We start from the raw sequence: 25,513 nt of genomic DNA, 5'->3' as shown, positions 1-25,513 counted from the left end.
ATACTTTTTACGTAACATGTAGTCATACACACAATAACAAGTTCTCGTAGTTAAACAAGACATGGTTTCGTGTAATAATAAAGCTAAAACAGCTTTTCACGTGCTGTTTTTGTAGAAAATGAATCATTGTGACAGACGGAACGGTGCTAGCCAAGCGCGTCTTCAAGGTTTGCTGTCTCTCCGAGAACGATGCCAATCCGAAGTCACAGTATACCGGCATTCCCATGCATACCACAGCGCAGCAGCGCCAGATTTCCCTCTAGGTAATGTAGTGAGAAACTCTATGGTTCATCACATAAAGTTTCTCACTACATTACCTAGAGGGAAATCTGGCGCTGCTGCGCTGTGGTATGCATGGGAATGCCGGTATATTGTGGATTCGGATTGGCATCGTTCTCGTAGAGACAGGACACCTTGAAGACGCGCTTGGCAAATACCGTTCCGTCTGTCACAATGATTCACTTTCTACTAAAACAGCACATGAACAGCTGTTTTAGCTTTATTATTACGCGAGAACATGTTTTGTTTAACTATGAGAACTTGTTATTGTATGTACGACTACATGTTACGTAAAAAGTATCAGCGTGCCGCTAAAGTTGGAGCACAGACGGCAAGGTTCGCGCTCGCTTTGAAACAGTTTGCCGTCTGTTCTTGCTTTTCTTCGCTTGGTCATGCATTGTGGGTGAGTAAAGATGTAATATGTGTGAATGGAAGCATTTTATGAAGATTTCACTTTGAGAGCGCGTTATTTGCGTAGCCATAGCCACGTTTTAGACGAAGCCTCTTACAACACCAGCCAACACGAGCCTCGCAGACACATATACCGTCATTCCCATGACGGCAAGGTGCCCCCTTAAGAAACTCCCATAGACGGTGGCGCCAGGTTACCCTCTAGGTGTTATAGTGAGAAACTCTATGGTTCATCAGAAACAGGATGGATGGATGGATGGAAGGTAGGAGCGTCCCCTTTGAAACGGGGCGATGGCAGTTGCCACCATGCTCAGATTTTTATTTTGCCTTTCATTTTTATCTGTGTTGTGTGTTATTGAATTTCTCGATTTTCTTTAAGTACGTCTTCCTACCCTTTTAACCTTATGTCACCTCTCTGCTTTTGAGCCACCAATCCTCCAATCGCCTTTTGCTAATTTCCACCGCATATTTATTTACATGACTATCATCTCTGAACGCTAGGGCCTCAGGAAGGGTGACTCTGGCCGCATCGACTTCGGGATTTATACCATCACATTTTAGTACGAGGTGTTCCATTGTTTCTACATCTTTACCACACACAGTACATGTGTCTTCTTCTTCGTTAAATTTCTTTTTATAGCTCCGCGTTCTAATTAAGACATCCTGATCTAGCTTCCAAGAGTAGGGCACTGCCTCTTGAGTTATCATAAAACGCTTCCTTCCTGATCTGCTGTTTCCAGTATCGATATAGTTCCACACTATGATTCTTTTCCATTGAATTTATCGAATTTTTACCTTCTGCGTTTTTAACCTGTCGTTTAATGATCTGTCTTTCTCCGTCCTCGTGTCTGGCATACTTACTGGTTAGCTTCCTAGTTCTTTTCCGCCATTGTGAGTGAACGCTCTTTCTGTATAGGTATTTAATACCTTAGCTGCCCACCTGTTATCGTCCAATTTCCTCAGGCGTTTTTCGTATAGGATTTTACTCTGAGCTTCCCGTGCTTTGAACGATGCCCAGCCCATATTCCCCCGTACTGCTTCGTTTGTGGTTTTCCCATGGGCACCTAGTGCTAACCTTCCCACAGCTCTCTGATTTACTTCTAGTCTACTGAACCTCTGCCCTTAAACACAGGACCGCATTCCCGAAAGTAAGCCCCGGCACCATTACTCCCTTCCAAATGCCTCTCAGTACCTCATACCTGTTGTACCCCCACAATGCCTTATGTTTCATTATCCCGGCATCTCTTCGCCCTTTTGCTATGAGAGACTGTTCGTGCTTTTCCGTGTACATCTGCCCTTTGTTTATCCATACCCCGAGATATTTTATTCGGCCACTCGGGGTATTTCATTGCCTTGTATTGTCTCCTGATAAGTTGTATCGTTGAAAAACATCCCACCGGACTTAGCTGCACTAAAACTGAAACCTAAACTGTCTCATTCGGCCCCACAGTAACTAACCAGAGTTTGCAAATCTTCCTGGCTATCTGCTAACAGCACAATATCGTCCGCATACATTAAACCCGGTAGTCGTTGCTCAACAACCTTTTCGCCTAATCTGTACGACAGATTATACCCTAGATTGCTTCGTTGTAACCTTCTTTCCATGCTTATCATATAAAGCATGAACAGCAGCGGTGATACACGACAAATTAACCTTGCCTTTATCCTTTGTGAACCTCGACAGTTGTCGTACTCTTGATTCCTTCCCATGTTATTTCAACATTATTTTCTCGATATACTTCCTGTAGAAAATCAATTACCTCATTACCGATACCTTCAGCTTTTAATATGTTCCACAGGAGTTCCCTGTTCACATTGTCGTATGCACCACTTATGTCCAGGAAGGCTAAATACAGAGGTCTATTTTCCGCCTTGGCTATTTCTATGCACTGGGTAAGCACGAACAGGCTATCATCTAAGCGCCTACCACTTCTGAACCAGTTCTGAAGTTCTCCAAGTATTCTATTACTTTCTACCCATGACTGCATTTTTAATTTCACCGCCTGCATCGCCAGCCTATATATAACTGATGTTATCGAAATTGGTCGGAAAGATTTTATGTTCTTCTTATCACCTTTCCCTTTATAAATCAAATTCATTTGACTCTGTTTCCAACTGTGCGGAATTTGCTTATTTGTTATGACTGCCTCCAATGCTTTTATCAGCGTTTCCTTGCTTCTTGGGCCAAGTTCATTAATTAACTTGATTGGAATTTCGTCTATCCCCGCGTGCATTTTGGAACATTTGCTTCCGCCTTTTTCCAGTTAAGATTGGTCAGTTCTAAGCTGTTTTCTATTATGCTATTCTGTGTTGCTCCCTCTCTTGGGGCGATTACCCTATCGTCTTTCCTAAATGACTCTGCTACAACTGAACCAATGTAGTTCACAGCGTCATCTCCCTCTAAACAATTTCCTTCGACATCGTGAATCTGTTCCTCTTTTCTGTGATTAGCTTTACCCAGCCAGCTTATATGGTTCCAGAATTTTCTTGACCCCCCTTTAGTTGCATCGCGAACTTCAGCCAGCCAGCGATCAGAGGACTGCTTTATTTTAGCCTGGACGAGGACTTGCACTTGTTGTTTCTTTTGTCGATAATATTCCCATTTTTGGCCTATTTCCTCTTCAGATAACTGCGCCCTCTTTGCTTCTCTGTGTTCCCGAGATGCCCACCGTCGTTGTTCGATGGCCTCTCTAATTTCCTTATTCCACCAACTTCGTGGCTTCCCCTTTCCTCTCCAGCGGTTTACTCCTTTTACCTCTTTTAATTTTGTACTAATGAGTAGTTCTAACTGATTATAATCCCACCTTTCCATGGAATGTTTCTTTATTGCTTCCTCTATGCCAGCCGCTATGTGCGCTATTTGCGCGTCATTTACTTTTGCGTACTCTTTTTGGCTTCACTTCTTAGATGGATAATACTATATACCCAGATACAATGATAGGATTTCGCAAAAATCTTTCGACACAAGATGCGATGCTCCAACTTAAGCATCAGATAATCGATTATAACACGCGCTCGACAAGGGCCATCTTGGGCCTTGATCTTAAAAAAGCTTTCGATAATGCCAACCACGCAACCATATTGGAAAACATCGAACGAATAGGACTAGGGCAACGGACGTATAACTACATCAAGAGCTTCCTATCAGATAGGAAAGCAGTCATCTCCGTCGGAGGGCTCAAGTCGCCCGAGATCGACATAGGGGGGGCCGGCACGCCGCAAGGCGCTGTCATCTCGCCGATGCTGTTTAATCTCGTCTTGATGGGACTCCCCGAAAAATTAAATCACATAGAGTCCCTGAATCACACAATCTATGCGGACGATATTACTATCTGGACCTGTGATGGCAGCGACGGATCAATAGAACAACGACTCCAGACAGCAATTAACACAGTAGAGGAACACCTCATAGGAACAGGCCTCACATGCTCTGCAGAGAAATCTGAACTTCTATTGTACCGCCCCACACTTAGAGGCAGGCCTCTCAAAGGATACGACAGAAACAAGGCTCATGAGGAAATCGAGCTACACACCAAGAACGGGCGGAATATCCCAATAGTCAACCAGCTCAAAGTGCTGGGTCTGGTAATCGAGAACAAAGGCACAAATAGGGAAACCGTAAAGAAGTTAGACACAATGGTAACAAACACCATGAGATTAATCAAACGAATTACTAACAAGCATCAAGGTATGAAGGAAGAAAGTATCATACGGCTGATACAATCATTCGTAATCAGTCAGATCACATACATAGCAGCCTTCCACAATTGGTTTGCAGCTGAAAAGCGTAAAATTAACAACATGATAAAAAAAGCATACAAACTAGCGCTAGGGGTTCTATCAGTACGAGCACGGATCTCTTGCTAAAGTTAGGACTCCACAACACACTGGACGAACTCATAGAAGCACAACAAACATCTCAAGCAGAGCGACTAACCAAAACCAAAACGGGACGGCATATACTAAGCAAACTAGGAATGAATTATCACAATCTATACGGGGAAAAGAGCACGATAACGAGAGAAATTCGTGACAAACTCCTAGTACCAAATATACCCAAGAACATGCATCCAGGTTACAACGACGGCAGACGCAAGAGTAGAGCAGAGAAAATTATCCGAAGCTTTGGGTCAGACGACAGAGCAACCTTCGTAGACGCGGCTGAATACCCAGACAGAAATAGCTATGTAGCAGTAATCGTAGATCACACCCAAAAACCCCTTACAAGCGTATCAGTTAATACCAAACATTCCGAGACCGCAGAGGAGGTAGCCATTGCACTAGCATTGGTCTCCACGAATGCTCAGTACATCATTACAACGATTCTCAAGCGGCCATTAGAAATTATGCAAAAGGTAGGATCTCTCCTGAGGCATGGCACATCATCAGAGTCAATGAAGCAAAGTTCTCCAATGCAGAGAAGAACGGCAGGCAATTGATCTGGTTCCCAGCGCATACGACTCCAGACATTCCCGCAGTCAACCTCAACAAGGTAGCACACCGCGAAGCTCGAGGTCTTACTCGCCGAGCTGAGCAAAGAGTGACTTCCATCGGTCAGGAGAACGCGGAGGAGGAAATCTGGAGAGAAAAAGATGTATTAACAAGATTTAGTGATATTACCAAATTCTATCAAAATCGGAGGCGGGTATTACCACCGCCTCACACTAAACTGAACAGAGCTGAGTCCGTTACTTGGAGGCGACTACAAACAGAAACTTATACGAGTCCCGTGCAACTAAAAACTTTCTACCCCGATATATACGAGAGCGATATGTGCAAGCTATGCAAGTCTGTTAGAGCCACCCTTCAACACATGTTGTGGGGATGTGAAATATACCAAAATAAAATGGCAGTCTCCCCAGAAAATCTACGGGCGCGGTGGTCGGCCGTGCTGCTCAGCTCAGAACTCCAAGACCAACTTTGGGCCGTCCAGCGAGCCAAGGAAGCCGCACGGGAGCAGCAGCTCCCAGTGGCCATCTAGGCGGCCCCAGGCCCGGGCCTCCCAATCGCCGGATTCCAAATAAAGTTATCACACACACACTTTTTGGCTTCCCTGCATGTCTCTTTTGAGTAGGGCTCCCAACTGTAGACTAATACGCTTATGATCACTTCCGAGGCTGTAGTTCCCCTCTTCATCTATTTCTATTATTGCGAGCTTGTTATACAACCCCTGTGACATTAAGCAGTAGTCAATGGTCGTTTGTCTGTTACGGGACTCCCACGTGATTTGTCCCTCACACTTAGTTTCTCTATTTACTATAACTAGGTTGTGTCGCTCACAGAAGTCTAGCATCAACTTCCCATTACAATCTGTGTATCCATCCAGATCCTCGATGTGGATGGATGGATGATTGTGGCTCAACCCTTTGAATCGGGCGGCGGCGGCGCGCGCCACCTAGCCTTTAATGGTTCTATATGCATGCATACCTATGTATTTACTCCTTTACTTTTGCGTTGATATTGTCCACCAATCAGATAGCCTCCGTTTAGTTATTTCTACCTGTTCAAAGTCTATTCTACTTTCACTGTCTTTAAAACCCAAGGCTTTGAATAGTTCCCCGTTAGACTCAACTGCAGGGTGAAGTTGTTTACAAGCAAGTATCAGGTGTTCCGCCGTTTCCTCCTCCTCTCTACACGCCTCGCACACCAAATCTATCTCCTGGTATCTGGCTCGGTACGTTTTAGTCCTCAGTACACCTGTCCTGGCTTCGAACAACAATGAGCTTCCCTTAGAGTTATCGTAAATATTTTCTTTGGCTATTTCTTGCTTAAAGGTCCTGTATGTCTCCAATGCCGATTTGGTTTGCATCTCTGTACTCCACATACCCCTCTCTGCCTCCTTAACCTTTTTCTTGACAGATGATTCCTTACTTATTCCCCCGCTACTGCCCAAGTATTTGCTTGTCAATTTTCTAGTTCGCTTCCTCCACCTCGTGTCAACATTCCTCGTGTATAAGTAACTGAAAACCTTCCTAGCCCACCGAATTTCCCCCATTTTTCTCAATCGCTCCTCAAATGCTATTTTGCTACTAGCCTCTCTGCCCTCGAAAGAAGACCATCCCAGATCCCCCTGCACTCCAAGATTTGGTGTCTTGCCAATATGTGCTCCCAGAGCGAGCCTACCCACACCACGTTACCTAATTTCCAACTGTTGCCGGGTCTCTGTTCTAACACATAGAACTGCATTGGCAAAAGTCAGGCCTGGTACCATTACCCCCTTCCATATCCCTCGTACTACCTCGTACCTATTGTAGTTCCACAGTGCCCTACTCTTCATAATCGCTGCATTTCTGTTACCTTTAGTCGTTAGATATTTTTCGTACTCTGTCAGATACTCAATGCCATTATTTATCCACACCCCAAGGTACTTGTATTTATCGACTATCTCCAGCGTGGCCTCCTGTATCTTATGCTCGCCGCAACTGTTATCATTAAAAATCATGACTGCTGATTTTTCTTTGCTAAACTTCAAGCCTAACCTGTCTCCTTCTGTACCACATATGTCCATTAATTCCTGCAGATCTACTGCATTGTCAGCCATTAATACAATATCATCCGCGTACATCAGTCCTGGTAATGACTGTTCAATCAATTTTCCTTGCTTGAGAAATGATAGGTTGAAGCCGAGTCCGCTTTGCTGTATTTTGGCCTCTAGACCTTGTAGGTACAGCATAAACATCAGAGGTGACAATGGGCACCCCTGCCTAAGCCCCCGCCGAATCATCACAGGCTCCGAAACCTGCTTTTCCCATTGTATAATCACCCGGTTACCTTTATAGATATCTTTTCAGAAATTGGTTACTCCATCTTGCACTCCTAAAGTTTCCAGAATGCCCCACAAGCCCTCTTGAAGTACACTGTCATAGGCTCCCTTGATGTCCAAAAAAGCCAGCCATAGGGGTCTGTGTTCCTTTTCAGCTATTTCAATGCACTGTGTTAGCGAGAACAGATTGTCTTCTAGCCTCCTATGCTTCCGGAACCCATTTTGTAGCTCTCCAAGTACCCCCTCGTTCTCTACCCATGCCTGCAGTCTGTCTTTTATAATCTGCATAACCACCCTGTAAACCACTGACGTCACTGTTATAGGCCGGTAGTTATTTATGTCAGCTTTGTCCCCCTTTCCCTTATATATCATTCTCATCCTACTTAGCCTCCATTCGTCAGGTACTTTACCATCCGCTAGCATTTTGCTCACCACCTCCCTCAATGCTTTCTTAGATTTCGGGCCCAATTTCTTTATTAACATAATTGGAATACCATCGGGGCCTGCCGATGTGCTACTTGGTACCCTCTTCTCCGCCCTTTCCCACTCTTTTTGTCCAAGCGAAAGCAGTGGGTTGACCGGGCTATCCCTCTCCGACGTACTGCATGTACCATTTGTCTGTTTTGTAAATTTTTCCCTCATCATGGTTCCTATATGCTCCATTGCCGCCTCTCCTTCTAACCGAGTACCTTGAGCTGTTACTATATATATATACCTCTGCTCTAGGCTTGTCCTATTACCCAAGGAGTTCAGATGTTGCCAGAATTTTCTAGCTGCCTGTTTATCTTTTTTATTGCTTATTTTTGACAGCCACTGGGACCCTTTTGTCTTGATTTTCTCGTTGATCAAATAAGATGCTTCCCTTTTGCATTTTATGTAGTTTACCCATTTCCTCTCTACTTCTGCTTCAGGTTCTCCCTTACTTTTGGAATACCTGTGTTCCCTGGAGGCTTCCTGACGTTTCTTTATGGCCTTCTTAACCTCTTCATCCCACCAGCTCTTGAGTTTTCGTATCCCTTGCCTTGTTTTCCTGACTCGCGCCTTACCTAGCTCACGCTTTAACTTTGGGTAAGTCCAATCAGTTTCAGTACTCTCTGATATTTCCTCTTCAATTTGTTTGGCCGCTATTTCCACTTCGTCTTCTGAGTAAAAAATCACATCTGGCGTTTCCTCGCGCGTCGTTCGTGCTTTAGTTTCCCTCTTGTGGCCCACAGCGCAGCAGCGCCAGATTTCCCTCTAGGTAATGTAGTGAGAAACTCTGTGGCATCTAGTAAAGGAGGCATTGATCGCACGCAAGCACGTAGCGAGCTGCGCCAATCCAAAAGACAGAAAGGGCGGGCGAGTGCGTCGGTTCTCTGTGCGTGTGTGTCTTGTGTAATTTATGACGTTTGGTAGTGTCGAATTGAACTTCAGAACGCCGAAGCTTTGAAGAAGCATTTCGCATCGAGGTAAGCCTGCAAGAATAAATGAACAAGCGACAAGATAGCTAGTAACGGTTGGGTTAGGCTTATAAAAATTTACGCTGCTGCTGGCGTCCGAGTTGAAAAACACGCTTATTTGCCACTGCTTGCGCTTGTACTCGAAGAATGTGAGAGTGATAGGAGGAGGTACTAAAATCGCACGAGGAAGGTGCCGATTCTGGTCTGATCGTGACGTCTTGCTTACCTATAATTTTGCATGTAACAGGTTCGTCTGCTCTCTGGCGTCTCTGCTGCCGTTAAAACTGCTATTGTTTGTCCTGCTCACAGCTACCGTAGGAAGTTAGGCGAGTTGGTGCAGCGATATCTAGGCGCCGCAGTTTTCGTAGGTGAATGATTTTGCGCAAAAGGTGATTTATTACTCCCGCGGTGCCCGTTAGTGCGGCGCCTGGCTAGCTTGTACCGGTATCGCATTGGTGACAGCCGATTTTCGAGAGAGCCTCGGCGGTCGCAAACACACAGTTGTGATGTTTTGCGAGGCAATGTGCGTGCACGCTCTACGTTTTCCAACCTGGAGTCCGTTGTCAATGTCGGGTTGCCGTCACCTAGATGTTCGCTGTAACACGCGTTCACGACAACCGCTAATGTTTACTGGCGCAGTTGACTGGACATTATGACCCTCGATGCGCCGTTATGAATGCGGCGAAGCAGGGGGCAGTACTGTGTGGTGATTTGGAAGAACTCGAAGAGAGTGGAAATGGCGTGGACATTTATGATGTAGCTGCGCAAATAAAGAGACGGAAAAGAATAACACAATCGGCTGTCTTTCAACTCAAAGTTTAGGATGCGCACGTGACAAATATCCACAACGCAGATCGCGCCAATGTGAAAAAAAAAAAAAAAATTAACCACCACTTTAACATCACCGCACCAAGCATGTGTGATGAATAAGATCTGAACATGCATGTTCAGAGGGCTCACTTAAGCACACCTGTGCATGCTTAAAGTATAAACCCCAATGCAAGCGACCTTGCGTGCGACAGCAGCAAGCAACATGATGGAGATGGCTGTCGCGTTCGCTCGTCGCCTACAAGTCGTACCCCATGCACGCGATGACTTTGAGTGATGTCTCCCCGGTGTTGCCGGTATAAGGGCATCAATATAGGCGGCAAAACTAGCGTGACGCATGCTTTATTAATTTAAGTTGATGTATTTTACTGTAAATAGCATAAAATATTTCTGAGGGTCTTGCAGCAAGTTCTTATCCTTGCACGTATAAAAATTCAATTGTTTGCTCCTTCCGCGCGGCAATCGGTAGCATTTGTGTAATGTACTATCGGCGTCAAATGAAAGTTGAACAGCGGAGCGCCTGGCCCAAGCACAAGTCAAGATATAGTGCGCGCCGTCCAGTCATCACCACTGACAGGCGCGCACATCCGATTTGGCCGCACTGCGCGATCCCCCTCTAGTGAGATAACTTCCCTTCTGTCCTGGTTCTTACATTTGAAAGGGAGGATATAAAAAATAAAAACGAAGCTAAAATATTGCAGTTTACGGCGAGTCTTGTCGCACAGATCGCCGAAGCCACAAGTGCTGTCAGCGCGAATAGCGCGGTGCGCGTGGTGCAGTTTGCACCGTCATTGCCCGCGCCGCGCGGGCGAATCTACCTTGCGATGACGGTGCAAACTGCACCACGCGCAACGCTCTGACAGCACTTGTGGCTTCGGCGATCTGTGCGACAAGACTCGCCGTAAACTGCAATATTTTAGCTTTGTTTTTATTTTTTATATCCTCCCTTTCAAATGTAAGAACCAGGACAGAAGCGAAATTATGTCACTAGAGGGGGATCGCGCAGTGCGGCCAAATCGGATGTGCGCGCCTGTCAACGGTGATGACTGGACGGCGCGCACTATATCTTAACTTGTGCTTGGGCCACGCGCTCCGCTGTTCAACTTTCATTTGACGCCGATAGTACATCCAATTCCGCTTTCGCGCTATTGGCTAGTCACTCATAGCACTTCCAGTTGACGAGCGTCGAATTCTAGATTTGCAGAACTGAGCGATTGAGCGACAAGACCGAGCAATCTGTTCAAGCGACGGCCTGTTTTGTTGCTCGAAGTCGTCGTGCACAAAATTGCTCCCATGGGGTTTAGCCTTAAATATTGTGTCTCCAAAGAAGACTGGAGACGTTTAATGGGGACAACTGGCTTCTGAAAAACAATGGCCACGGGATCAGGCTATGAAGCGGGTCAAGGCTAGCACGTGCCCTTCTTCCTTCTTAGTCCTCCTGTCTCTTGTTTTGCGCGGTCCCCACTACTTCAGGTGGCAATATGTAAGCGATCCAATAGAGATGGCTGTCGCGTCTACTCGCCGCCTGCAAGTTGAACCCCACGCGAGTTACACCGATGTTGCTGCTGTGAAGGCAGCAAATAAGCACTGAAATTGGGTGGCACATGCTCTAACAGTATAACTTGATTTGTTTTGCTCTACTGAGCAGCATAATTTTTGAAGGTCTTGCACTAGTTTTTTTTATCCTTGCACATATCAAAATTTGGTAGTTTGCTCATTTTGTGCAACAACTGGTAGTAACGAGAACAAGGTGAAAGCAGGAGGCATTGTTTTGACAAGTGGGGTTTTCGTCTTCAAGGTGACATATGCATATATATAGTATGTCACTGATGTACATCCTGTTCAGGCTTAGCGCTATTGGCTAATCCCTTAGAGCACTCCCAGGTGACTTGTGATCAATTCTAGATTGGCATAGCTGAGTGATCAAGTGACAAGAACTAGTTATTTGGTCACCCAACAACCAATTTCGTTACTTAAAGCCATTGCTGTCGCGCACAAACTCATTAACTGCTGTGTCATGCAAACGTATTGTAAACCGACAGCAGGAAGCATATCTCATGATGCCACCTCGAGCGACAACATGCTGCCAATCACCGTGACATCGCCGCATTAGGATATGAAAACGATACAAGCAAAATAAAAAAAGCTTTTTTTTTCACTTGTGTTACTGAGACGTTCACTCAAAACACAACAGTGGCGACTAGGCGTTAATTGACGCGGTAGGGGAATGCCTTAAAGTGCGTCTACTGAAACAGGCAGCGATTACGTCGGGGCAAGCACCCGCATTCACCAAAAAGGAAGGAGGCTGGTCCACCTAAAAGGTACGTTTAGAAGCTTACTTTCAAGCGCACGAAATCACAGATACGGCAAAACAACAAGCCTTGCTGGTGGCCGCTCTGTCCATCAGCGCTGTCAAGGTACTTCAGGGACGATACCACCCCAAAAGCATAAACGACCTCGCATACAGCGATGTTGTCAAGCGCCTACAAAGCCACTACAAGCTGCAAGTCAATGAAACAGCAGCCAGTTACTATTTCTTTATGTACACACAGGCAGAAGGTGAGAGAGTTTGGGATTTCGTAGCTGCACTTCGTCACATGGTCGAAGACTGCAATTTTGGCGACTTGCTGCACCTCATGCTGTGGGACTGCATAGTATGTGGTATTCGGAACGAAGACGTAAGACGTGTGTTGACCCGCAGTTTCCTGTTGTTGAAGGAAGCAGAAGGCTTCGCAATTTTTGCTGAGGCCACAGCAGAAAACGCGCTGCACATGCAGAAAGTACCCTCCCAGAGGCAGACACAGCTAATTTTGTTCGCTCTGCCCACTTACATCTGCAGTCTAAGAAACCAAGTGGGCTACCTTGTGATGAGCACCGGCCTTGCACCCGATGTGGGGCATCCTTGCACCATGCAGATGATTGCTGTCATCTCTGAACAGTGTGCCATCGGTGCCGGAAACGCGGCCACTTAGTTCGAATGTATAGAGCGTCGGACGAAGGCACTAAGGGGAAGCGACAAGCATACACACTTTCTCAAAGCCCGCGAGATAGTTCTGAGGACTGCAAAGCTCTGTGCACGCTGATTATGCACCAAGCGATGAACAGTGCTCATATTAAGCCTATTGTTCGCCAAATAAGTTGGAACAGAGTGCTGCTCACAATGTTAGTAGGTACGGGGTCACTTGTGAGTGTTATTCCGCGAGCCGTATTTGAGCGACATCAGCTCAAGTCGCCACATCTGCAGGCAACAACAATGAAGCTGTCATGTTTCAAGGGCCCACTTCCTAGCGCTGGAAAATTGCAACTCGCTGCAACCACCATAGGTGGTGCGACAATTTAGGCCGAACTGGTTGTCGTTTATTGTCCGGGACCGACGCCTTGCGGCCGTGACACTATCCGAAGCTTTAATACGGCAGGTGTGCCAGTACCCACTGAAAAGGCTGTGGCGTGCATACAAACGGACACTACAGACCAAAGGTTGAATACCTTGTTATCAAAGTACAACGACATCCTTGCCCCAAGTCTTGGTTTGCTTCGAAGGCCACCTGATCGTCAGAGAAGATGCCAGGCCCCGGATTTGTAAAGCTCGGAGGGGTGCCGTACGCGCTCAAGCAAATGCTGTCAGAAGAGATAGATAGGTTAGTTGATGAAGAGGTGTTTTCACCAGTGACATTTTCTGAATGGGTCACACCCGCCATGCCAGTAGTCAAGAAGAATGGGTGGCTGTGAATGTGCGGCAACTTCTGTCTTACGGTGAATGCTGTGACCCTTATGGAGCAATATCTGCTGCCACGGGTTGATGATATCTTTGCGAATCTCAACAGGGGAGAAGTTTTCAGCACGTTGTATTTGTGGAGCGCCTATAATCAGCTGCCCCTGAGCGAAGGCTCGAAGAAGCTAGCCATTTTGAACACTTGCAAGGGTCTATACTGTTTCAACAGGCTGACCTTTGGAGTGTCTTCAGTGCCGGCAATGTTCCAGTGACACGTGTAAGCCGTGCTCAATGGTATCCCCAGAGTGCAGGTGTATATGGACGACATTATTGTAGCTGAAAAGACGAACAACTACATGATCCTGAAGCAAGTGCTACAACATCTGAGGGAACAGGGCCTGTGTCTAAGGCATGAGAAGTGCAAGTTCCGGCAGAAGCAAGTTGCTTTTCTCGGGCACTGCATTGATAGCAACGGCTTACACCCTAAAAGCGATAACAGCACTGCTCAGCGCCCTAAGACCCGCTACAGTGAGTGAACTAAAAGCATTTTAAGGTCTTTTAAGTTACTATGGCAAGGTCTTGCCGCATGTGTCAACTTTACTAGCACCCTTATACACGTTGTCGGCAAAGAGCGTGAAGTGGTTCTGGGGCAAACAGCAGCAGACTGCTTTCGAAGCAGCCAAGAGGGCAATGAAGAATGCAAAACTTCTGATGCATTTTGACCCGAACTTAGGTTGTGACGGATCAGCAGTAGGTCTGGGAGCAGTGTTGCACATCGAGTCGGCGGCGTTGGCTACCCTATAGGATTTAGGTCACGAACCCTAACAAAAGTCGAGAACTATTCCCAGCTAGAGAAGGACGCCCTCGCTCTCATGTTCGGCGGGATGAGGTTGAGAGACTGCCTGTGTAGGAACCATTTTGAGCTGATAACAGACCACAAACCGTTAACGGGACTGTTCAGCCTGGACAAGGCATTACCGCCAATGGCCGCTGCCCGCATTCAGCAGTGGGCCTTGCTGCTGGGAGGATATCAGTACAGTGTGGCCTATCGTAAGGGATCTTAAAACGTGAACGCCAATGCTTTCAGCCGACTCCCTATTCGCCTGGGGCAGCCCAATGAAGAACAGGAAGATGCGCCCAAGCATGTATTATGTGCTGAGACTGTGAATGCGGCACACATCAGTGCCAAAGAGTTGGCAGCTATAACCATCTGTGATCCTTTGTTACAGCAAGTGCGAAAATGGATCCTGCAGGGCTGGCCGACCTACCTGGCAGAGACAGAGGGGCGGTTCCGGCCGTTATTTCAGAAAAAGCATGAGTTGACTGTAAGTCATGACTTCATTTACTGGGGACATAGAATAGTCGTGCCGTCAGTGGCTGCTGGAAGACTTTTGAGGCTCCTTCATGAAACACCCAGGAATGGCTACGATTAAAAACCTTGCGCAAACCATGTTTTTTACCCAGGGCTGGCTGCCGATATCGAGAGGATGGTATGCAAATGGGAGACACGTGCACAAGTACGATGTCTCCTGCGCAGATACCGGCACTGTGGCCTGAAACAGGCCGGAAGTGGTCTCGGGTGCACATTGACTACGCAGGCCCCATCGAGGAACACATGCTGCTGGTGATCATGGATACTGAGATTAAGTGACTAGAGGCCTTCTTCATTTTACTAGGGATGAAGTTATCAATACAGAAGTGGCAAATGGATTTCAGCTTTAGCCATAGGTAGTCAGCATCATCGCCAGAGAAGTCTTCCAGTGCTAGTGCAAGGTAATCGATAACGGACTCGTCATTTGCTTTAATATAGTTTTTGACGGATTTGCAATCTTTAAGCGTGCTATAGTTTGAACTATCTGTTCGACATGTGAAGCACAATAGCCGATGATCTGATATGCCTTCCTCAACAGTTATTTCAACGTCTCGAAGAGATCTGCTGTGAAAAACCAGATCAAGAATAGAGGAAGCAGATCCCTGCACCCGTGTTGGAACGTGAACTGCTTGGTCGAGATCGCAAGCTAACATTGTGTCAAAAATAATTTGGTCCGCTAGAGTAGGTGACGAAAGTTTCTTCCAATTTATGCTGGGAAGGTTAAAATCGCCAGCCACTGTTATGGTCTTTCTGGAATATTTAACAATATGTTCATGAAGTTTGGTTAGGAAATCCAACGTGGCACACGGCGGACGGTACACTGCTACAAGGTTAAACAAGAACCCGTACAAATTGATCTGTAGGAACAAACTTTCATGATTATCAATTTGTTCTAGTAACGATACAGACGTGTTTTTGCTCACAATAACGGCCACACCACCGCCACGAGAAGTTCGGTCCCTTCTGTATATATAATAGGAATCAGGAACCAAGTCCTCGTCTTTAATTTCTTCATGGAGCCATGTTTCGGTTAATACTACTATATGAGGGTCCTGACAAAGGAGTATAGTTTCTAGTTCTGCAGTTTTGTTAATTATACTTCGTACGTTTACGTTTAAGAGGCGCAAATGCTGTGGCCGAGAAACACGTGGTTGTTATCCGCGTTGACGCGTCTAGCAGGGAGCCTAACACGTGTGTTTTTGTACTCGTCCCACACAAACGTGTCATTGTCAATCCGTAGTTTATCATTGACAAGATAGACTTTTTTTCCATTTGCCCTATCTCCCCTTGCACTCTCATACAGAAGCCGGCGCCTGCGCAGAGTGCGACGAGAATAATCATTCTCGATGAAGATACGTGTGCCTTTCAGTTTCTTAGCATTTTTTAGAATGCACTGCTTTTCATTGTAATCCTGCAGGTACAAAATAGTTGGTCGATTTTTGTTATGACTATGACCAAGCCTATGAATTCTACCAACGGACGAACATTTCACCCCAAGCTTCTGTTCGAATATTTCCTTTACAATTTTATTTTTTAGTTGATCTGCTGTTTCATCGGGCGCCTCAGGTACGCCTAAACAACCAAGTTGGAACGACGGCTGCGGTCTTCTAGGTCGACCAACTTCTAGGACTGCTGAGTGACAGAACCACGAAGTGAATCAATAGCACTATTAATGTTGTTAATTTGGTCTGTAGACTTTTTGACTTCTCGCAGAAGTTTATCAAGTTCTACTACCCTGGCACTGACTGCAACTAAAGCAGCCTGTGATGCCGTCAACTGGGATTTAAGTTCTGCAATAGCTTGAATTATTGCATTCTGGCCTGCTGCGATATCACTTAACTTGCTCTCGATATCAGGGCCAGGATTTGACTCAACATCTCCGCAAACAAGGAGCTCGCACACAAGAAAACATTCATAAATGATATGCGTAAGAGCGCTTGGGCATGGCACAACTACAAGAAATCTATTACTAGATTTTACAGAAGAATGCGAGTAGCTAACCTGAATTACAAAAGGAAGACGAACGGTCAGCGTTGTTGACAACATTTCGCCATGCCCACTGATCCAGGAGCATTGAAGTTCAGGCTTTATAGCTTCGGGAAGTTGTGGAGTCACTGATCGCCGCGCCACGCTGATACGGACGGATAGATAAACAGAAGAGCCAGCAGAACGGGTCGGGAAGAGATGGTATGCTGATGCGGGATCCAGGCATAGAATGGGCAGCGGTAGACCAGCAGAACCGGCACACGCTCCACCAAGGTGGTGTCTAAGAGTTTTACATATGAAAGTATGGACATGTAAAATTTACCTTTCAACATGTTATGCAAGAACACTATCCGAGCTATTTTCGACGTACCTGTAATGTTGTAATCCCGTATTCTTGCATAAGTTTAGTAGGGGAGTCACACCTTTTATATTTACCAAAAATGGATCGGATTGATTTTCTTTGCAACATCTCAAGTTTATGTATATCCTGTTTAGTTTCGGGATCCCAAATTACAGAAGCATATTCTAATTTCGACCTTATGTAAGTATTGTACGCTAGTAACTTTTAACTTTGCTGGAGCTTTGTTTAGTTTCCTTCTTACGAAACACAACCTATTAAATGCTGGTGCACTTATATCTGAAACGCGACCTGACCAGGATAACTTAGAAGTGAGTGTAACACCTAAATACTTATAGCTTGTGACCTTTGCTATTTCTTGGTTACAGAGACTATAGGGATAATAACTAGGCTGTAATTTCCGTGTAACTGTACGACTGTTTTTTGCACATTACTTTCCATATCTTAAGTTCGACACCACTGCTCGTTCTGGAACAATTGGTCCTGCAATACAACGGGATCACTCTCACACAATATCTCCTTGTATATAGTACAGTCATCAGCAAATAATTTTATACACACTGTATCAGACAAAAATTCAATGAGATCATTTACATAAGCCAAGAACAGCAAGGGTCCGAGTACACTGCCCTGAGGCACACCAGAAGAAACAGGGAGCATATCAGACGCACACTCATCTACTACAACAAATTGTTTTCTGCTATGCAAGTATGCTTCAACCCATTTCACTAAGTAGATGGGAAGGCCGGTTAATCTCAACTTATGTATTAGTTTCGTATGCGACACCTTGTCAAACGCCTTGCTAAAGTCTATAAAGAATGCATCTATTTGCCCCGAGTGGTCCAATGCGATTATAAGATCATGTACAGTGGTGAGTAACTCAGTCGAAGTAGATCTTCCCTTGGTAAATCCATGTTGATAAGGAAACAAAACTTTATTATTAGACATGAAAGACCTTATATATCCAGCTATGACGTGTTCCATAATTTTCGAACAAGTAAATATAATCGACACGGGTCTATAATTTGTTATGTTAAGCTTGTCGCCCTTAAAAATTGGTACAACGCGTGCTACCTTCCAGTCATCAGGAAGCTCACTAGGGGTTGAAGAAAGCTGGAAAAGATTTGCCAAGTAGTCTGCAATCTGCGCTGCAAAGCGTTTCATGAACGCAGTAGGGATACCATCCTTACCTGCGCCTTTTTTCTCGTTCAGTTTACGTAGCATAGATAGAACACCCTCGCTTGTTATCACTGGTACATCTGTCTTCAAAAGCTCCTTATGTATGCTGTAGTAGTCATTAGGGGAAAAAACACTATGAAAATATACATTAAATGCGTGAGCTATATCAGCTGTGTTTTTGACAAGGTGATCATTTACTGAAATTTTTTGAATAGACTCATTTGTCTTTCCGAGGTAACGCCAAAATTTTGATGGATCAGTTCTGAGAAATTCTGGAAGTGAAAAAGTGAAGTAATTATGCTTTGCTTGTTGCACCTGAATTGCCAATTTATTCCCCAGTTCCACGAGGGTCTTCTTACACATATTTTGTTTTTTTCTCAGTCGTTTTAGTTTACGTTTAATGTGGATGATTTCACGACTAACCCACTGATTCTTGATGAGCAAAACGTGAACAAGGTGAATGCAGGAGCCAACGCTTCGACAAGTGGACTTGTCTTCTTCAAGCCATTGCTTGTCTTCTTCAAGGCGTTCTTCACGTTTTGCTCATCGTCTTGAATTTCCATCTACCGCATTCCCCGTCTTTTCCCACGGATTCTTGCGATTTTTAGTAGCCTTCCTCATAGGTACAAAGTTTTTAGTACAGGATGACACTACTTGTTTAAGATGACACCATAGCTCATGAACGTTCCCAGAATGAGCATCAATAACTAGTGTTTTTTCTATATAATAAATTATTGAGGTATCATCACTTCGTTCAAAATCTCTCTGATTTGTCGCACAAGACCGACTGTATCTGGCGTCCCTGGGGCACGACCAGGTGAAAAACAACAATTTATGGTCTGAAATGCCCGGCTCAATGGCAATAGTACATTTAGAGAAAGATTCACTGACGAAAAAAAAAAAAAAGGTCCAGGAGCGCTTGCTCTCTAGTAAAATCACATACAATCTGTTCAACATTCAAAGCGAGCGTTATATCAAGAATAGCATCCGTATTAGTAATTCACCGTACGCCAAATGTTTCCAGTTTATGGATAGCAAGTTGAAGTCTCCTGTTATTATGATATTTCGTTTGCAAAACTTAACCAATTGATCACACACTCTAGGAAGAAAAGACACATCAGCATCAGGTGCCCTGTAAACCGTGCAGAGTACAAACAACAACTTATTTGTTTTGATGTTTAGAAACAAGCTCTCATGATCTTCGATCTGTTGCATGACATGAACATTTATACCAGACCTAGCAATCACTGCAATTCCCCCACCACGTGAACCACGATCGCGTCAATATATGCTAAAACCAGGCGGAATAATTTCACTATCACAAATGTTTTCATTTAACCAGGTTTCAGTCAAAACCACTAAGTCAGGGCCGTAAGTAAGTAACAAAATTTCAAGTTTATTTTTTTGACAATGTTCCTGGCATTCAAAGAAAGGATACGCAAAAATTTGTCAGAGATCTGTGATCGCTAGGATTCGGATGCCTTGCCGTCAGCAGCTAGAACTGGAACACGTGTGGAAGATGCATCATCCCATACTTAAAGCGTTTTTCCAATCTGAAGTTTATCATTTACGAGTGATTCTTTCTTTCTCGTGTTTCGTAGTTTGCCGTAGCTGTTTTCTTTTTCTTAGGGTTTCCAAAGAGTAATCATTTTGGATAAAAATTTTCGTCCCTTTTAACTTTCCACATCTGCTGAGCACCTTCTGTTTTTCAAGATAGTCCTGAAAATAAAGAATAACCGGGCGGTTTGACGAGGATTTGCCAAGCCGGTGAATTCTAGCTACCGATTCGCAATTTATTCCAAGTCTATCACAAAACTTCATTTATAACTTTGCACCGAAGTACCTCTTCAGATTCATTCGGCCCCTCCGTAATTCCAAAGACAATCAAGTTATTTCGACGATTTCGGTCCTCCAGTGCAGTAAGCTTACTTTGTTGATGCATGATAGTGTTTTGAAGTCTCATGACATGATCATTTATACTATCAATGGTATCAGCTTTTACGCTCACTTCCTTCAGTTTATTCTCGACTTTCTCTAGACGCGCGCCGAATTCGCTCAGAATTTTTTCAGTTTCAGTAAGTTTCAATTTCCCTTCCTTCAAGTCACTACGAATAGCCTCTTGATCTGTTAATAATTTTTTGAGCATCTCAGCACTGCTAGGACTGGGATTTTCTTCAATATCCCCACACAGTAATAATTTGCAGACATGAATGCAATCACACATGATGGAGAGCAGTGTGCATGGGCTTGGAAGAACAAATAGACACCTATCATTGTCTCTGCAGGTACAAGGATAACTAACCTGAAATATATAAGCAGAGCGCATTTGAATGTCCTGTTGTTGTTGGTTACACCAAGCCCACTGAAGATTCGGTTGCAGGACGTTCTTCTTATAGCTGTATGCTCCAATGACGTGATGCCGCTCATGGGTGGCATGCGCACCGAGGTTCATGTTAACAGGGTTGGTAGAACGACGGCCAAGCTTGCTTTTCGATGCTGCGTTGATTAGCACTCTTGCACCGTTCACGTACGTGTGCGTGCTCACTCCGGTGACCGAGAGCAGCAAGGCCTGAAATATATAAGCAGAGCGCATTTTGAACGTGCCGTTGTTGTTGGTTCCACGAAGCCCACATTGTGTTCCACACAGTGAACAGCTGACAAAAGCTGGTGTGCACACTCCCTTTCTGCTGGCATTCTGTCTGTATTATGGCGTGTGCTGGCATGGTTGTGTCACCAGAATGTTGCTGTGCAGTAATGATGGCAAGCTCCTGCTGTGTCTACTGAACAGTGGATGTTTCTTTGGAGCTCCCTTGATGGTTGTGTCTTGAATTGGGTCTTTCTATGGGCATTTCACACGCTGTTCTCTGTGCATGGCCATTCTTCCACTTGCTCTGTTTACTTGGAACAGTCTTTCTCCTGGCTGCTTGAAGTGAGAAACTGGGAAGTGCAAGCGAGTGTCAGACAGCCAGGAAAAAAAATTTGGACGAGAGAGAAGTGGTTGTAGTGTTGGAATACTGAGCTATACTTCTGAGCACATTCGTCCCATGCCAACAAAGTTGGAGTGAGGGTCGCGCAGTTTCTGGCACTGGAGAATGGCTGCTTCATTGCTGCTGTGCATGGGCCCTTGTGCTTACCTGCTGAACTGGCGTGTGTTGCAGGATGAACCGCAGCGGCTATCCAGCACATGTGGCCACACCCCCTCCAGGTCCACTGCCCATGGGTGGAATGCCAGCAGCTGCAGTGCCCCCAGGCAAGCTTTGCTTAGTCATGCTTAGTGATTGCAAGATTACCTTATGTGACTTGGCCCTCATTAAAGTTCAGTGTTCACTCACGGTAATATTTATGACCACTGATATGAACTAAGAAGCAATAACATGAGAAGCCCAAACCCTTTAGAGCGATTTTGTGCACGACAGCGATGGCTTCGAGCGACTAAACAGGCCATTGTGCAAACCGACCACTCAATTGCTTGGTTCTGGAAACCTAGAATTCATTGCTTGTTGCTCTGAAGAGCTACGAGCAACTAGGCAATAGTGCAAAGCCGGAACAAGATGTACATCAGTCAAGTGCTACCGACCGCTCGATTGCGTGGTTCTGGAAACCTAGAATTATTTCTCGTTGCTCTGAAGAGCTGCGGGCAACAAGCCAATAGTGCGAAGCCGGAACAAGATGTACATCAGTCAAGTACTACCATTTGTTACATGGAATGAGCAAACAACCGAATTTTGATATGTGCAAAAATAAAGAAACCTACTGAAATACCTTCAGAGATACGTTATGCTGCCCTGCAGTGCAGCTTGTCGGAACAATAGTGGTGGCACTAAGATTGTAAGGAGGTGTATCAGGGCAGGAAGTGAGCAGAGTGTTAGTCACCGATTCTAAACGCAAAATAAGCAGTTGTGTTGCTCTTTATTTCTTTTGCTTCTCTTGCTTAAACTTGTCCAATGCAATAGGGAATTATACCATTGCTTTGTTGTGACTTAAATTTCTGAGTAGCGATTGCAACACTCTAGCTGTTGAGTACTTTGAGCTAACTTGGTTGGAAGTGTGCACTTGTGAGCGTGCACATTCTTTTTCATTGAAGAAAAACAGGACAAACACTAACCAAGGTAAAAAAGTTATTAAAATATCCATGTGCCTCAACTTGTTGTGCATTTAATCACACCAACAAATTTGTGCCAACTTACCTAGGACTGTCAACAGTAATAATTTCTGGTTGTACTATTCAATACAGAGTCATGTTGGTATCATTACTTGGACACAGCCTTCTGGCACTTACGCTCTCGTATCAGTGCCCTAGGTGAGCTAATACCAGTCGGCACTCTAGATGATGGTAGTCCACACCTTGGCCCTAAATTAATGGAACAAACATGAAGCCTTCTTTTGCTTTCAAACGCCTGCCCCATTTGTCTGAGGATGTGTGGCAACATTGTAGATTTGAGATCAGATGCTTTCACAACAGCTGAACACTACAATCTCGGGAGCCACGCAAAATCACACTGTCAGAGTGGAGTAGAGTAGACCTGAAGCAATTTTGAAAGCTGTACACCCACACATCAGTCTGGCAAATGCCTTCTGCTGCTCATGCCATTTATACCCACTAGAATGGGCAAGGGATGTCACTCGGGCCTCAGTGGTTTCCCCTGTGTTTTTATTGGGAATACTACTAGAGGCTCAGATTAAGCCAAGCTTTAGTAAGCTAGAAATTGAGGTAAATGTAGGACACGATTCGCAACCCTACTGGGACATTTTTGTACTAGCCCGAGATAGACAACGATAAAACGGACGCCGACCAAAAAACATTAGAAGAAAAGAAACCAAGACGTTTCGGCTCCCAATGGGAGCCTTGTTCACAATGAAAGTAAACGAAAGAGGGGAGACAATTATGTATGTGTGAATAGATGGCATAAACAGCGGGCATAAATGGAAGGAGAACTGCTGTCATTGCGGTTCTGCGTAATATCAGTAGTTTGGATTAGTAATGACTCGAGATGCAAACGTGAGGTTAGATTACTTTCAGTGGCTAGCACATGCACCCTGCCCCACTCAATATCACATCCTTTTGTTACAGAATGCTTGGCAAGAGTGTTAGAAGAAATTGTTTGTTTTTTCGCATCATCACAGTGTTCCTTGATACCCCTTTGAAAATTGCCCATCTCAGCGATGTAAACGTAACTACAGTCTGCACAAGGAATGTTATACACAACACCTGGGTACCTTTCTTTTGGAAACTTGTCTTTCACATTTACAAGCATGTTTTTCAGCTTTTCCACTGGCACATGTGCAACTTGCACATCAAAAGAATGAAGTATATGGGCTAAGGCCTTGCTAGTAGCATAAGGTATCGCAGCACGTTTGCAAGGAGCAAACGTGGTGGTGGAAACACTAGGTGGGTGGGATACGTGGTGCTGTACTGAAGCCGCAAATGAAGCTGTTTCGTGAAAGCTCAAGAAGAAAGTTCGAGGCATTCTAATGGCCCAAGATATCATAATGCCTAATTATAATTCTGACTGCTATTGAACAACTGATAATAAAAGGATTATTGATTGCATTGCATTACAACATGGAAGAAAAATTGTACTTGTCCACTTCTATTCGATTTTTAGGAGAAGTACTCATTGGTGTTGCCCTTGACAATGAAGCAGATGGTTAAAAGGTTTCATTTTAGCTCGACTCCATGCCGCTTGTACTCTTACGTTTTGGTAGTCTCGGTACTGCATAGTGCTGTACTAGTGTTGATGCTCATACTAACTCGGGTCGGGTACTCATTTTATGCAACAAACCACGATACCCACACTTGAAGCCATCTCACCCATGGCAGTTAGAATGGGGATGATGCATGCAGCCTCACTCGCTGGAGAAATTTGGCACCTTCAGTCACAACTTTCTCTGAAACTAAGTCTTTTCTTGGTGCGAAACGAATGCTGCAAGGTTTCTGGAATGGCATTCTAACGGTACACGTTGGATTAATATTTGCAGGGTGTATACCAACCGGGAAAACTGGAAAAACCGGCAATGCTGAGGGAGTTCAAGTAGTCTGGAAACAATCAAGAAAAACTTAAAGAATTTGTGCTTCTATCAGTAAAAATTAGCCGTAATTTTATTGAAAGTGAACGAAAGTCGAGGTGATGGCAGCACTGGATTAAGGGGGGGGGGGGGGTGGTAAGGGGCCTGCAGCCCAGGGCCTCACCTCGGACAGTAGGAGAAGGGGGCCCGTTTATTCTAACCTGCTTAGTATATGGAACCATGGGCAACGTAACTTCGAACGCCATGTATGAAGCGAGAAAACCAGAACGAGCAGACGGGGCCTCCCGCCTAATGTAACAGCATGCGTTTAGCCTGATCATTTGGGGAGAGCTTGTCGAGCTGCAAAAACAGGAATCCCCCACCACGCCGGCGGGGCCCTCTTACGAAGTGAGGTGTGTTTGCTTGGAAGAGTTTTCGTGGTTTCCTGTCAATCCCTCTGTCCAGTGCTGTTTGGAGAGGAGGGGCAAGAGGGAAACACCTAAAACAATGTGGGATGAGGACCTAAATCTCCCTTGCCCCTCGTCACCTCCACGCCACCCTCCACCTCTCAAATAGTTCTGCTGCTGTCCTTCTCATAGAAAGGATGTGCTGCAGTACTCAACAGTGCCTCCCACTCGACTTTTCTTTACCGTGATGGTAATTCGGGCGGGGGAGGATGAGTCTGATAGCAGATGATGATGAGTCTGATGGCAGAGTCTAGGCAGGAAAGGAAAGAAGACGTCACACGTGCTTTTGTCCGCGTGCCGTGGGGCATGGAATGTTCACTGTTCGGGCTAGGGTTGTAGAGGAGTGAAGGGGGAAGTTGGAGAGCTGGACACAAAGGCCTTTCTCCAAGGCCCATTCCTGCCTAGTGGCTAAGTAAGTCAGACTGGCCGCCGAACTTTCCAGAAAGGAGTACAAAAAGATGACTCAGAGGCGACGGAGGGCGTGTAACTTCACCCGCGCTAGGAGTCGCCTTCTCCTCTTCGTTCTCGCGCTCGGCGTTGATGGGGCGAAAGAAAAATTGAGAACCTACCAGAACAGACGATTGCTCCTAACCAATAGGAAGATGAGACCGGAACGGCAGAAGGAGTGAGTTTGTACGGAGGAGGGAATTTGTACAAAAAACTCTATGCGTATGTGAACACCTGCTTTGGCACTAGTAACAGACATACGCGGC

At 45.2% G+C, this 25,513-nt stretch overlaps 1 protein-coding gene across 2 annotated transcripts in view; it reads left to right on the top strand.

Moving 5' to 3' along the window:
- The first annotated feature begins 8,743 nt into the window (after nucleotides 1-8,743).
- Bap60 (Brahma-associated protein 60) overlaps nucleotides 8,744-25,513 on the top strand; it is a 327,819-nt gene continuing 311,049 nt past the window's right edge. Inside the window, exons 1-2 of one of the 2 annotated variants that reach the window (XM_075682910.1) lie at nucleotides 8,744-8,901; nucleotides 21,486-21,577. In XM_075682910.1, coding sequence (XP_075539025.1) covers nucleotides 21,487-21,577 — 91 coding nt within the window. In that variant the 5' untranslated portion in view covers nucleotides 8,744-8,901; nucleotide 21,486. The remainder of the gene's footprint in view (nucleotides 8,902-21,485; nucleotides 21,578-25,513) is intronic. The other variant, XM_075682911.1, reaches the window with a different exon arrangement.

Source organism: Dermacentor variabilis, chromosome 2, assembly GCF_050947875.1.
Source record: "Dermacentor variabilis isolate Ectoservices chromosome 2, ASM5094787v1, whole genome shotgun sequence".
Taxonomy (NCBI): Eukaryota; Metazoa; Arthropoda; class Arachnida; order Ixodida; family Ixodidae; genus Dermacentor; species Dermacentor variabilis.
The sequence above is the reverse complement of the archived record's forward strand: the minus strand, read 5'-3'. Positions and strand labels throughout refer to the sequence as shown.